This window comes from Phyllostomus discolor, chromosome 2, assembly GCF_004126475.2.
Source record: "Phyllostomus discolor isolate MPI-MPIP mPhyDis1 chromosome 2, mPhyDis1.pri.v3, whole genome shotgun sequence".
NCBI classification, from domain to species: Eukaryota; Metazoa; Chordata; class Mammalia; order Chiroptera; family Phyllostomidae; genus Phyllostomus; species Phyllostomus discolor.
Window position 1 is genome coordinate 104,897,346 of NC_040904.2, and position 14,665 is coordinate 104,912,010.

Genomic DNA, 14,665 nt, shown 5'->3' on the forward strand with positions numbered 1-14,665 from the left:
ACTCCTTATCCAACCCTCACTAAATGTACTTCACACACACACACACACACACACCCCACACACACACCAATAGTCACCTCTTCAGGTAAGTTCTTTCTTCAGAACGAGCAGCACAGACTTTATTAAAATGTGAGTCCTCCTGGGCAGTAAGGACCCAGCACGAATGGCTGGAGCCCATTATAAAACAGGCCCGTGGGGCTGTGACTGAAGTCCACCTCCACCTGCCATGACTGCTCAAAGGCCCTGAGAGCCAGGCTCCTCTCTTTCCATTCAGCTCCCAAGGACAGGGACAGTGCTAAGGCATGAAGCACACAACAGTGTGATGAACATGACGTGCAAGCCAGCATACTCCAAGACGAGGTGGGCCGGAGCCAGCAGTGACCTAGCAGTTCTGGATGAGTATCAGTCACAGAATACTAGAGCTGGAAAGATTCTGACAAAGCCTCTGGTCATTTTACAGATGGTTTCAACCAGTGAGTCTTCTAATATTAAAGAGAGTATTGATACTGAATTTTATAGAATACTCTAGTATACTTATTTATGTATCTTCCTAAAACTATTTAAACTTAATTTATGTTTCATCTTCAAGTATTGATAAAATCTAAGCCAACTTATTAGACTGAAACTAATTTTAAGCATAATTTATAACATTTTTAGAATGTCTATTTGGTCTTAACAAAAATAACTATCCTTAAGAAATAAGTAAGGGAAAAGGGAATTTTTCAGGGGAATATTGGAGGGATTTACATGGGGACCTCCTAACTGCTTGCCAGTTTCTTTAAAGCTGTCAGCTCAAGTCTACTGACATGGCTTTTGCTTCCTTCCAATAAATTCTGTTCTTGAAAACCTGAGAGACAAAGTCACTTGATACAATTGGGACCTTAACACGATCAAAATAAACCTAAGTCTGAACTGAAAACTGAGGTAGTCAGTTTTTATAAGCACTTGACACTTTCTGAGTCAGAAAGGGACTCTAATCTACTATTCCCAAATCAGCTACTCCCCATTCCCCTCCCTACCCCAGCTCCCTCTACCATGGCTGCAGTCTGCCCGTCTCTTCCTCAGTGAACTGGTTTTGCCAACATGAAGGGCATAACCTGCAACAGAATACTGACATTTAGGCCATTTTTAACTTTTCAGTTCAAAACTGAACTCTAGCCCACTAGTTCTGCATTGAAATCTCAGATTTTAAGTCCTCTTTTTAGAATATTGTCATAATCTAAGTAACTAAAATGTGCCTCTTATAATTTCTTTTACAAGTCTTCACTAAGCAAACTATGAAAATCAGTGATAAGCAATCACTTCTAAGACTTGAAGACAAAGGAAGACACCAGCACATTTAGTTACCCTCAGGAATTCAAGATTTGTTAACACATACTTTATCAAGTTTCATATTTGTGCAGAGAAAACACTGGACTACCAGATTCCAAGCTTAATAAATATATATAGAAAAATGTCATCTATATTTTCTCCAGAAAGTCATTAGTGCAAATATAATTGTATCAATACAAAATAAAGTAAAAATATATTTCAAGTATAAAAAGCACCATGCTCAGAAACAATACTACCTAAATGGCATTACTGCACAACAGTCAAAAATATAATCAAACTTATCATTGTAAATCTCAAATGTGTTCTTAATCCATAGTATTTTTGGTGAAATTCTTTATACAACTTTCCAGGATGATTCATGATTACAATAGGCATATTAAGTTTAGATTTCTATAACTTTCTTTAAAAATATACTCTATACTCTTCTCAGACCTTGCTCGATTTAAGGTATACATGACATAGGCAGGGAGCAGAGTACTGACCCAACAACACCTTCTACCCTTAGCTTCCCTTCAGCTGAAGGTGGATATGCTAGAGACCCCCAGCTTTTCACAATGACAAATACCTTAAATTCAAAACTGCATGCTTAAATACATATTTAAAATGTATGCATTAAAACAGGCAACTTTCCTTTATACTGGAGTTGCTGTTTGGCCCCAGTGCCAAACAGTCAGCTGGAAGTACTCCTTAGGAATTATGCTATTTGCTTGTTTGCACAATTTCATATATGGAGTGCTCGATAACGATATGCTGAATTAAAGGGCTAATCAATGAATGAATGAATGCTTGTCCAAGGGCTGTGTTCATAATGCCACAGGACTTATTAGCTTTAGAGAAAAACTGGGCATCATTCATCATTAAAGAATTTAATTAGTAAAGTGGGGTTGGTGAGCTCCAGAGCAGAACTGCCTCTGTGGACCAGAATTTACATGGTAACAGAAGTGTCAAAAGCAGGAGGTAAAGGACATCACCTCCTTTGAAAGCAAAGGCTATCTTCCAACTTCTGAGAATTAAGCCATGTGTTATATGGGAAAGTGGATGCTACTGGATAGGCCGTACACCAAACCCACACTTTGCTATTGGTACACAATTCAGATGATCTTGTTTTGACTTACATTTTTCTTCTTATACATAAAACAATCTTCAGATAGAAGTTATTCTGAAACAATTCCTAAGCCCATGTGAAGACAACTGCATATTTATCTACACCAGAATTTCTTTTCTATTTTTGTAGAATTATAGTTGTCATAACTATTATCTGAAAAGTATACATTTATGTTTTCTTCTGTTTGCATGTCTTCAATGTTTTCTACCGGGCACATTACTTTTCTTTCTCTGCTTCTACAGCTTTTCAAGTCATTATTTAGACAAATGGAGAAGACCACAGGAAACTGAGCTATGAAGATCAATGAGTAAGAGATACAGCTGGAAGAGGGCTACCAATACATAATGATTCAGTAGTGAACTGAATCACATAGCTAGTTTTAAAAAGGCAAGCATGATTAAATCATAAGATTTGTAAAACGTAGTTTTAAGAAATAATTTTTAGAACAATGAGAATAATGATTTAAGTGTACCATAGATAGCCATTAAATTCAAAATAGGTATAACAGTGACATAGAAACCTCAATTCAATTATTTTCTCTAAGTCAAAGGACAATTTATACTTCTGGGGACAGGATCCACAACTTATAATCTTGCTGTTCTTTAAACTATTGCAGTATTGATGAACTTCCCCATCATTTTAGGTTAATGAGAATGCTGAGGTATATACTCTAAAAATTTCACCAATATCCCATTTTCAAAAGAAAATTTCAGGAAGGTTATGTATCCTGAAAAATAAAGAGACTTGATGACTTGGAATTCCTTCCGCTTCTCCAAGCCGAGGCTGTTAGGATGCTGATGAAGAGTGAGTGCTGTAAAGCTCTGCTTCAAGGTCTGATTGTGGTCAACACTTTCAAGCCAGAGTCAGGAATGCCACTTCTGCCATCTGCATAGGCTGATACTTGCCCAGATTTTGTGCTTTGTTCAGAGGAACTTGACACAAAGGAATGCCTTGAGAATCTTCTTTTCCATTCCTAGTGCCATACACACAGAAGAAATCCAGCCAGCAGAGGAAATAGATTGCCTAGCAGAAGCCAGAAGGTGACCACCAGACTAGGGGAACAGGAACAGAGATCTAGGGTTGAAAACAAAAAATTGACTTTCTATAGCCATTTTTGGAATACATCATATCAATTAAATAGTGACAGGTGAATACAGATGATTATTAAAAGGTGAACAAGGGCCACCTTGGAGAGCAGAATCAATGACTTCCCTAAAGCCCAGATGTAAAGTCATTTTTTTTCCATTTTTGGAAAAAGAACAAAATATTTATGCTGAAAGAAAAGATGTACCCACCGTATCAAGGTTAAAAAGTAGCACCCAAGAAAAGAAATAAGTGACTTTGGCTAGTATCCCAGCAAAATTAAAGATGCTATACAGGGCCCTGGGTGGGTGGCTCAGTTGGTTGGAGCATCATCCCTACACCAAAAGGTCATGGGTTGGGTTCTCCATCAGGGCACATACCTAGGCTGTGGATTCAATCCCAAGTCGGGGCTCATACAGGAGGCAACTGACTGATGCTTCTCTCTCACATCGATGTCTCTCTCTCTCTATCCCCCCACCCTTCCTTCTCTCTCTCTAAAATCAATAAGAACATATCCTTGGGCGAGGATTAAAAAAAGATGCTACATAGGAAAATACATTAATATCTTGGCTATTCTGACATGGGAAGTACAACTCTCTCCTGTTCTTCCTTGTCCCTTTTTTGATGGTAACCATATAATTTGTCATCCCAAATCAGGACATTTTAAGACAAGTGTTGAAATAAATTGTTAGTTCCAAAATGGTGCCATACCAGTAAACTGAAACTTAGATAAAATCCACGTGCTTGACTAGAAACACAGTATAACCAGTCAGCCAATCACCAACCAACAAGACAACTCAGGGTTCTATACTTACTTCCTTGTTCCTTGATCTTTCAAAATAAGGTCAGATACACAACCCTGGCCAATCAACTTAAGCCAAGTGCTTCTTCCTTGTTTCCTGCTTGCAGCCCTTTTCCCTTATTTTGCAGTTTTCTGGACTCTCTCTCGAGTGGAGACTGCCCCCTTCATGAAGTGTGAAATAAAATTTGCTTAGATAAACTAAATTGTTCTCTTTGATAATTTTAACACAGGGAATGCTATTATCAGTTATATCAGGACAAACGGCATATGGACTGTCCCAGACAAACCAGGGCATATGGTCCCTGAGCTCTAAATAGCTACCCATTTATCCACATCCAGGCTTAATTTGGAAACAGTAAAAGATTCTAGGGGCTAGTATATTTTAACCTAGCCATGAGCTCTCTCACAGCTAAAACTATTTCCTAAAACAATTCTCAGAATGGAAAACATTTTATAGCAGTCAAGAGACCAGGTCAACCTGACTTTATCTTAGGGTGAGCTGTGCTTTCTAATACTTTGACCAATAAAGAACCAACCACGCTTCAAGTCTGACTTGCTTAAAAGGTAAGGAAATAGGGCTGGTCTTCAGCTACAGGATGTATAGAATGATAACGTTAAGGCACTGCAGCCTGTTCTTCTGAACACTATATAATGTGGTATAAGTATTTTAAAAAATTATTTCACTACATGTAATTCAGGTAAACCATGATGTAACTTCTACTCTTTTCCAATGGAATTAGCTGGTAATTGTTAAATTTTAGAAAAATCCCACTTAGCCAAGAATAGTTCTTCACAAAGTGTGGTTCTTGGATCAACAACATCAGCATCACCCGGAAACTTGTTAAAAATGCAAATTCTCGGGCTCTGACCCAGATCTTCCAAATCAGAAACTCTGGAGGCGAGGCTTAGCAACCTGTGTTTTAACATTATTCTGATGCATGCAAAAGTTTGAGAAACTCTGACCTAGCACTGCACTGTCCAATATGGCAACCACTAGCTGTATGTGCCACTTAAATTTAAATTAAGTCAAATGAAATAAAACAACTAGTTCCTCAGTCACAACAGCCACATTTCACACATTCAACAGTCACATGTGGCTAATGACTATTGTATCGGGCAACGTGTATTACAGGACATTTCCATCACCCCAGAATGTTCTACTAGATGAACTTCTGGCCTAGCACATCAGGTAGAGTGGTCTTGGCTGGAACAGGGAACGGAACCTGGAGTCTAATAACACAGGCATATCCTTTTATCTCCTGATTCTCAGTTTGGCCTCAAAGGAAATGGAGGAGGACTGGCTATTGTTTATCTACTGTTGGCACTAAAATTTAATAAGCTATTAAAACATTAATGGCAGCTCTGGAACATTTGTTATCCTTCAAAAATGCTGACCTTTCTGTGACAGTATTCTAAAAAGAAAAGATTCAAAGAGGGTATTTCAAAATGAATTGGAGGTGATCAGATTTGGGTTTTGATCTGAATTCCACTATTTATTAGATATGACAGTACACATATTACTTAATATCTTTATACTTAGTTTTCTTGTGTATAAAATGGTAATTCCTACCTCATTGGGTTTTGTGATGATCAAATGCAATGATATAGACATAAGGCACTTGGCTAGCATTCAATAAATGGAAACAAAAATAACCCCTACTAACTAAAGAGATCAGAAAGAATTTAGAAATAAATCTTTCATATTCATTATCTTAGGCAAAACAGAACAACTATCTAGTCACACTCTAGCATTTAGAACTGATGACCAGAGAAAAGGAAGAAAGATGAGAGTTTTACATTGCAAAGAAATTACAAATGCAAGAAAAAGTTATGTGAATCTGAGACTGACAGTAACAAAATCAGAAGAATCTGGGGAAAGGAATATCTTTTTTGTAATTCCTCTAGAATATTAGCAGTTTTAATGTTTTGAAAGTGTACTAAAAAAACCTAAAAAATATTTAATTCACAAAACAGATTAGAAGGAAACTAAATGGTAATGGAAAAAATACAATAAAGATTAAAAAATAATAATAATAAAAGAAAATTTTAACCAAAAAAACCCAGATTAGGTGATCACTTAATAAGCTTCATCGTAGGTTAATTTAATTATTAATATTTCCTCATATAAGTACATTTAAGGAGTCAAATCTTACTTTTACAAGTTTCATGGGTCAAAAAAACTGTATTCAAAAAACTATTTACAAAAAGAAAGAGCATATGTGAAGTCTGCATACGGTTCAGTAAGGGCCTAGTGTGTGCTCTGTTCCCATATTAACAAACATGGGAAGTCAGGGTTTTTAGAATTTCAACAGTGATACTTGTTTAAAAAGCAATGCCTACATACATCCATTCTGTAATATTTTATATATTTTTCAAAACTGTGGTAATGATTTATGGATTACAATGCCTTTTTGAGCATGCTTCCTTATAGAGCTAATTAACAGGGAAAAGAGAAATCATACCATAGCACCGTAATTTCAGAAGGGTGACTGAAAAAGAGGGAGCAGGATAAACAGAAGTAGAGCCTAAGGTGCAGGCTGGTGGAGGTGGATAGGCTGGGGTGGTGTACAATTCTACTTCCCACCTCCTTTCCACCGATTCATTTATCTTTGTTATGCTCTAAGGGCAGGAACCAATCATTTCCTAGCCCCTTGCCCTGGTCAGGCTTTCTCCACATTCCTTCACATTCTTTTACTATATTCCTAAAATTTTTATCCCTGAACCAGCTGGAGTAACTCTCTCTTTATTTCAACTCTAACTGCCAATGGCTTAATCCTTACTCATCTCTTGGACAATAAGATGTTGATAGTTTCTTATAGTTAACTCTGAGATTAGGCTTGAGGATGGAAACTCCATCAGAACAACTTATTTATGGACTAGCAGCCTGCTAATTTTAGCCAAAGCAATTTAACAGTGATAATAAAATTAAGTTATCCTATCTACTTTACATGAAAGCAAGAGTTAACTAAGAGTATTTAACACTACATACACTATATATCACATCAAAGGGACCTAAGATCTCACATTATTTCAAACAATTCATTGTGTCATTACTGTTACAACTGCAGGAAACTCAGCTGATTCACTGGAATACTGCACAGAAGAGTTAACACAGCAGGCCTGAGATTGCCATCCAGGGTCAGATATAGTACATCAAAGCTGTTACAGGGTCAGGGCTGCTTTGGGATTGGGGATGTGGGCTGGACTGAATGGAAACATTGAGAAGAAATGGGCTGGGTGAGGCATACATCACAACAGTGACTGTCAGGAGGGAGTAAAAGGTGGCCTAAGGATCAGTAGGTATAAGGAATCAAGATGGAGAGAGAAAAGAATACAGAGGGTTGTCACGGCAATGTGGTTTTGGCTACTGAAAGCTGGAACAGTAGTCTGATTAAAGAATATTGTGGTATTCATTAAAAAAAGAGAGAGAGAGAGAGAGACAGAGGTTTAACATGGAGAGGGTGTAAAACTGGGGACTCAGTATTTTGATTTTAGAAATTTATTTTTCGTTCCATTGAACCTATCTGGCACAAAGCATTCTCTCTGGCATTGAACTGATGGAAGAAGTAAAACTTATCTAGGCTTCACATCATTACAACCTGAAATATTTCCATAGTACAGGAACAGGCTAGCTCCACACTACCTCTGAGAGCTTTTACTAAAGGAGCAGTGGCTCCTGTGGACCTGTGTCCTTGTGCAGGAGTGTAGGTCCTCAACAAAGAATTCAGAGCAATGAACTCTGAAGACCATCAAGCTAGATCTAGGAGGCTATACTGCCCTCTGAACACGTAGTGCTGGGGGGACAGGCTCCTCTGTGCTGAAACAGGTCAGCGGCCGTGAGGTAATGTGTTACTGAAAATTGACATGCTGTGAGTGAGAGGGAATCTACTGTTAAGAACTGAGACTGGTAAAGGTAGTTGACTAAGCATGTTAATACTAAAACTGATTTCCTTAGATGGCTATTAAACTATTTCTAAAGGCAATTTCAAAAGAGGAGTTCTAAAACTGTATTTCAACAATGAAGTAATTTTTGAAATAACATGTTTAACAAATATTGCTCCAGTTAGGAAATTTTTTAAAAATTCAGTAGGGGGAAGATTTTCCCCTAAAACTGAAATTAAAAGAGAAGACATTCAACCTGTTTTAAAGCTTCCTTGAAGGGAATTTTCAACATCTTATAAGAAGAGTTTCTCTCTTTACACCAACCAGAGACTACTTACCCAGTGGCAGAGCTCGGGTCAAGTTCGTAGCTGGAGGATCCGTTTCTGGAGGGCAGAGCTCACAGAAGTCCCAGCATGATGGGCAGAGCAGGTTTCCATCGTGAATCCAGCCATTCATCTGAGTACTAACGAAGAGGACCTGCCCAGCCCGACTACACAAATATGAAGTATTCTGGACCCAAACCCTTAGACCTTGTGGAGAACAAGAAACCTTTAAACAGAATTTTAAAAAAAATCAGATCAGTAAGTATACTGATCTTCTTCTTCATTTGCAGGAAATAAAATAGAATCTACTAAAAATATTGGCTATAAAACACAATTTGAGATATAAACATTTTAAAACAAATGTTTGTTTTTCAAAGTTATTTTCTAAAAGGACTTCATGTTAAAACTTCAATTATGCTACTTCACTTGAACTATTTTAAAACTTCTCTCCTGTAACTATTTTCAAAGCAAATGTATGTTTCTGAAAATGCACTTTTGGTGATAGCAAATTTTTACTTTACAAGCGGAGGTAAAGTTTCCCAGAACTGAATCTGATAGAGGTGGCTGACTAAACTGGTTAACACTAGGTTAACAGAGCTGTGATGTAAAGGACTAAAATAATACTCATTTGGAAATTTAAGTTATAATATGCTTTTAAGAAAATAAACAACAAAGAGTAACCTCTTCCACAGCCTGTGATTCAATGACCCACATCTAATGAGCATCACCATAGCTATAGTGCAATGCAATCCTCTTTTAAGTGAGAAGTGATTATTGTGTTTAGTACTGAAAAGAATACCAAATAAGTTCACAAAACAATGCCTGCCCTCTAGCAGCTTTAACTGAGGAAACAAGGGAGGGATATACATTTTTTTCTTTAAGATATGCACGGGATTTGGATCACAGGCAGGGAGAGGGGTTGTGACCTGGTGGGTTGCATAAGAGTCTGCATGGGAGAGGAGGGCCACGATGTGGGGGTGGGAGAAGGTGCAAAAGACATGGACAGATCAAATAAGTAAACATACTGAGGACAATGAAAGCCAGAGTTCTCACTGTCAGAGAAAGGAGTTACAAATATAGAAAAGGAGAAAACTAAAATGAACCCTTCAGTGCTAGACTGGAATCAAAGATATATGGTTATATATTTATACATGTATGAGTAGTGTATATAAAAATTATATCACGCATATATTTCCTAGCTCTGTTTTGAAAAGGGCCTGGAGAAGAGCTGTATTTCAATAGCAATGAACAGTACATGTAGCACCAGACCTTAGCTTCTAAATACCACACTCCACCGAAACAAATGACAGTTCCTTGGATAAATGGTTGGTTCTAGACAGGGGCAAAGAAAGTAAAGATGGTTCTAGAATATCTTGGGCCAGAGAGCTAGGAAATATTAAAAGAAAGATGGGGGCAGGCCAAAAACCACAGGATCCAAACTGTAGGAGCTCCCTTTGACCAAAGCTAGAGCAACTTCAGTATCAAAATAAATGATGATAGTAATGATAATACTCCCCCATCACCAACAAAGGGACAAATCAAAAGAGTGTACCACCAGAACATGAGCATCACTTCTGTGACACTACTGCCCAAAATACATGACCTGAATTTAATAAAATATCAGGTATCTTTTCTCCTAGAAAAGAAATGGCTTGTAATATTTAAATATGTCAAGGTTATGAAAATGAAGAAATGACTGAGAAACTGTTGCAGACTGAAAAACAACTATACAACATGTGATATTGGTCCAGGTCCTACTGCTACAAGGACATTATTGGGACAATTGGCAAAACTTGAATGGTGTAGAAGAATTTTATGTATCAATGTTAATTTCCTAGTATTTTTTATAGTATTGTGGTTGTATATGAAGACATCCTTGTTTATAAGAAATACAGGTGAAGCCCTAGCCAGTTTGGCTTAGCGGGTTGGGTGTTGTCCCACAAACCAAAAGATCATTGGCTCGATTCCAAGTTGGGGCACATGCCTGGGTTGTGGGTGGGGTCCCGCTGGGGGCCTGTGGGAGGCAACTGATCAATGTCTCTCTCTCGCATATTGATATTTCTCTCCCTCTCTTTCTCCCTCCCTTCCGCTCTCTAAAAATAAATAAAATTTAAAAAAAAAAGAAATACACATTAATATACAAGGTCCGGCACAAATAATGCCTTTTTTTTATTACAAATTCTTAAGTATGTAATTCTGTAACATAACAATATCACACTCAAGCACATTGTATGACATTTTAGGTGAAATGTTCAAATTAAAACTATAGATTATTACACCCATATTATTATCCTACCAACCCCATTCAAGCAGGCATTACTTTTGCCAGACTCTGTATTTGGGACTGAAAGGTCAGCATATCAGCAATTTATACTTCAATGACTCAAAAAAACTTTTTTGCCCTGGCTGGTGTGGCTCAGTGGACTAAGTGCTGGCCTGCAAACCAAAGGGTCGCCGGTTCAGTTCCCGGTCATGGCACATGCCTGGGTTGCAGGCCAAGTCCCCAGTAAGGGACACGCAAGAGACAACCACACACTGATGTTTCTCTCCCTTTCTCTCTCCCTTCCCCTCTGTCTAAAAATAAATAAATAAATAATCTTAAAAAAATTTTTTATACCATTCTTGCAATTTCTGTCAAAATAAGGAAAACAAAAAATACAACATTAACCTCTATGTGAACTGTTTAAATCATACACCTTTCCCCTTCATAAACGGTAGCTAGTATTACATTAGCAAAGTTAACTGACAATACTAGGTACAGGGAAGCTGAGTAGTACATTCAATCTTTAAGGATGGTGTTTCAAATCTGCATAATCCCTTTGTGGTGGTGGTAGTGTTGATTAAACATTAAAATAGCCTGAAAAGGTCATCTTCATATTATAGCTGCCACTGTTCTAGCTTTATGCCTTTAACCTAATATTCTCACTTATAGAAATTTATTTCAAAAAATAAATTTAAAAAAAGGTAAAATATGTAATTATACTTATAAAAGCATTTCTATATAGTGAAAACTCAATATATAACAAGAAAGTGACTTTCTAAATTATGATGCAATGTTCTAAAGTGATAAAGAATAGTAAATATTATTATTGGAAAAATATGAAGAGTGTTTTGCTCTGCATAAGAAGTACTAAGTGAAGGAAGTAAAACAAAACTATGTATTAGAATTACAATAGGTCCCAACTATGTGTTTAATCAATATATAAATCTTTAATGAAATTTATCAGAAAATGGTTGCCATATTATAGTTGTCAGATTACAACTAAAGAGTGTTCATTTTTAATCTTTTATAAGGTTTCAAAGATAATATTATATGAATAATATGATGTATAAAATGTATCCCAACAAAGCTGTTACTCCAAAAATGTTAAATTTTTAAGTAACTTTAAAAATAATATTTAAATTCCCAGCTACAGAAGTCCATTTAACTTTTGCAGCTGAAATGGTACAACAAATTCTTATTTTTCACTTCTCAGGAGCACATTCTCTTCCTTCTCATCCATTAGTATGATACATAATATTCATTAAATTGAATCCTCCTAAGTTACAGAATGCCTGTGTCTCAATAAGTTTTTAATAAGGTGATACACTTAATACCAGACAAGCAAATAAGACAATGAAGAAAACAGTAATTTGCCCCCTTTGGATTTCTACTTTCAAAGAAAAAAAACTCTATTATTAATGAGTAGTTGATTTATTAATTCTTAGAGATGCTTTCCTCAGGGCTTATGAAATAAAATTATAAATTTCCCTGGCTGGCGTAGCTCAGTGGATTGAGCACAGGCTGCGAACCAAAGTGTCACAGGTTCGATTCCCAGTCAGGGCACATGCCTGGGTTGCAGGCCATGACCCCCAGCAACCGCACATTGATGTTTCTCTCTCTCTCTCTTTCTCCCTCCCTTCCCTCTCTAAAAATATATAAATACATACATAAATTTAAAAAAAGAAATAAAATTGTAAATTTTTCCACTTAAAGTAATATGTATTCAAGAACAAAATTATATATTTCCCATTACTTCCTGAGGATATATGCCCAGAAGTAAAATTATTGTAAAACTTACTGATATCTCAAATATATACATATTTAAACAAATGGAGAAAAGCAATTTCTCTCAAAAAAAGACAGTATTTGCACAAAACACAAACATCCAAACTAACATTGACATAAATAAACCTAAGTTAAAATATTTATCAGTAAATTAACTATAAAAAGATAAAATGTATTTTAAAATATAAAAACCAAATAATTGGATAAAATTATACAATATTTGGTATACTTATTAACAATCATGTAATTTACCTGATAACATCCACTCCCCCAGTCTGGGTAGCTCAGCTTCCTTTCACACTTTTCCATGACAAAGGCTGATTTCTGAATTAAACAGACTGAATGAGGTCCATACTTTTCAGCACCATAGTTTTTAAAAAGGTCTGAAGCAAACCAGAAAAGTTTTCTTAAAAATTGATTGTTGGCTCAATGAACAAAAAATTGAAGTATCCCATTCTTATGATTAAAGGTTGTTTTAAAAACAAACATGTTTAATGGAAATTTTCAATTACAGAAAATCAAGAGAAAGAGGGCGCCAAACTCATACTGCATTCTCAATATAGGAACTGGTGGGAAAAAATTATTATACCAGAAACAAGTGATAAAACTGAGCCTAAAGTATGTAAATGAGATATATAGAGGAAATGGCTCTAAGAGTCACGTTCACTAGTCGTTCACTAGTTGCCTAAATAAGAGTCACCTCCCAAATGACCCAGAGTAGAATGAAGACAACAATGAAAGCTTTTTGGGGGTGTAACTTTTGAGAAAATTCTTTTGTATTTTCAACCTATGCCATCCAGTTAAATCTGCCAGGTTTAAGAATAAAATTTTATGGAAATTTAAAATTTAATGACTTAATCTGTCATGAAGTATGGAACAAGGAAGGAGAGGAGGAAGGATCAAGTTAAAAATTTTGATGACCACTGAAAGAAAAACTACTTATTGCTGTTTGGTAACATATCAGATGTGAGGATACTTTATTTACAAAGGTGGATACTATGAGCTCTAACTATTGCTGCTGAATATCCAATTGCCATACTGTTTATTCAGTTGATAACCTGACATTCTGTTAATTTGTATGTATTAAAAAAGAATACATAATATGGCAACATCTTACTAGCCATGTATAACAATATTATTCTGATATCTGAAGAATGTTATTTCTAAATTATATAAAATGCACATTCCCAACAAATCTTTAGACAATTTATTTAACCTCTTTAAAACTTACTTTTGCCCTTGGTTCATGAAAGAGAATTAATGTTCTTATGCTATAGGTTTATTTGAAGATTAAATCATATTGTCTGCACAGACACACACAAAAAATAAAAATAAAATAAAATAAAATAAAATGCACATTCCTCAGGAGGGGAAAAAATAGGATACCTAATGTGATTAACTAAAAAGAGCTCTCCATTGGAGAATCTTGCACTAACACTAATTAACTGTATCATTTAGTGTCTTTTCATTCACCTGTGAAATTCAATATCTTCTCTAAGTCTCTCATCAGGTTTTTAGAGGAACAAAGTGAAATACAAGTCCTGGCAGGTATGGCCCAGTGGTTGGAGCACCCTCCCTTAACCAAAAGGTTGCAGCTTCAGTCCTAGGCGGAGCACATGCCTGGGCTGTGCATCATCCCCCATCTGGACCAGGCCGTGTCCAGACAAGCACAATCCCAGTCCCAGCTCCGACAGCTGGTCTGGATGCAGGCAAAGGCAGCCAATCGATGCTTCCCCAGCATCGATGTTTCTCTCTCTCAGTTCCTCTCTCTCTCCAAAAAAAAAAAAAACAAATGGAAAATGTCCTCAGGTGAATATTAAAAAAAAAAAAGGAAATATAAAAATGAAAGTGCTTAGCAAATGAAAAGTACCATGCAGATGAAAGGTATTACTAAAAAGCAGTGCGTGTATACATGTGCAAATCTATCTAATAGCTAGCAATCCTTTCTATGTGTCATGGTTCTAAGCTCCCATTACATTAATTCATTTAATTCTTACTACAACTCTACTAGATAGGTATTGTTATCCCTCTTGTACAGAGGATGAAGCTGAGGCACAGAGAAGCTAGGTTATTTACAACAGATGGAACCA

The 14,665-nt window shown here is 36.3% G+C and overlaps 1 protein-coding gene across 2 annotated transcripts in view; it reads right to left on the reverse strand.

The window, feature by feature from the left end:
• Positions 1–205: 205 nt before the first annotated feature.
• LMLN (leishmanolysin like peptidase) overlaps positions 206–14,665 on the reverse strand; it is a 79,376-nt gene continuing 64,916 nt past the window's right edge. For both annotated transcript variants that reach the window (XM_028504914.2, XM_028504913.2), the window contains 3 exons: positions 12,828–12,958; positions 8,543–8,753; positions 206–3,511 (listed from right to left, as the gene is read on the reverse strand). In XM_028504914.2, coding sequence (XP_028360715.1) covers positions 3,411–3,511; positions 8,543–8,753; positions 12,828–12,958 — 443 coding nt within the window. In that variant the 3' untranslated portion in view covers positions 206–3,410. The remainder of the gene's footprint in view (positions 3,512–8,542; positions 8,754–12,827; positions 12,959–14,665) is intronic.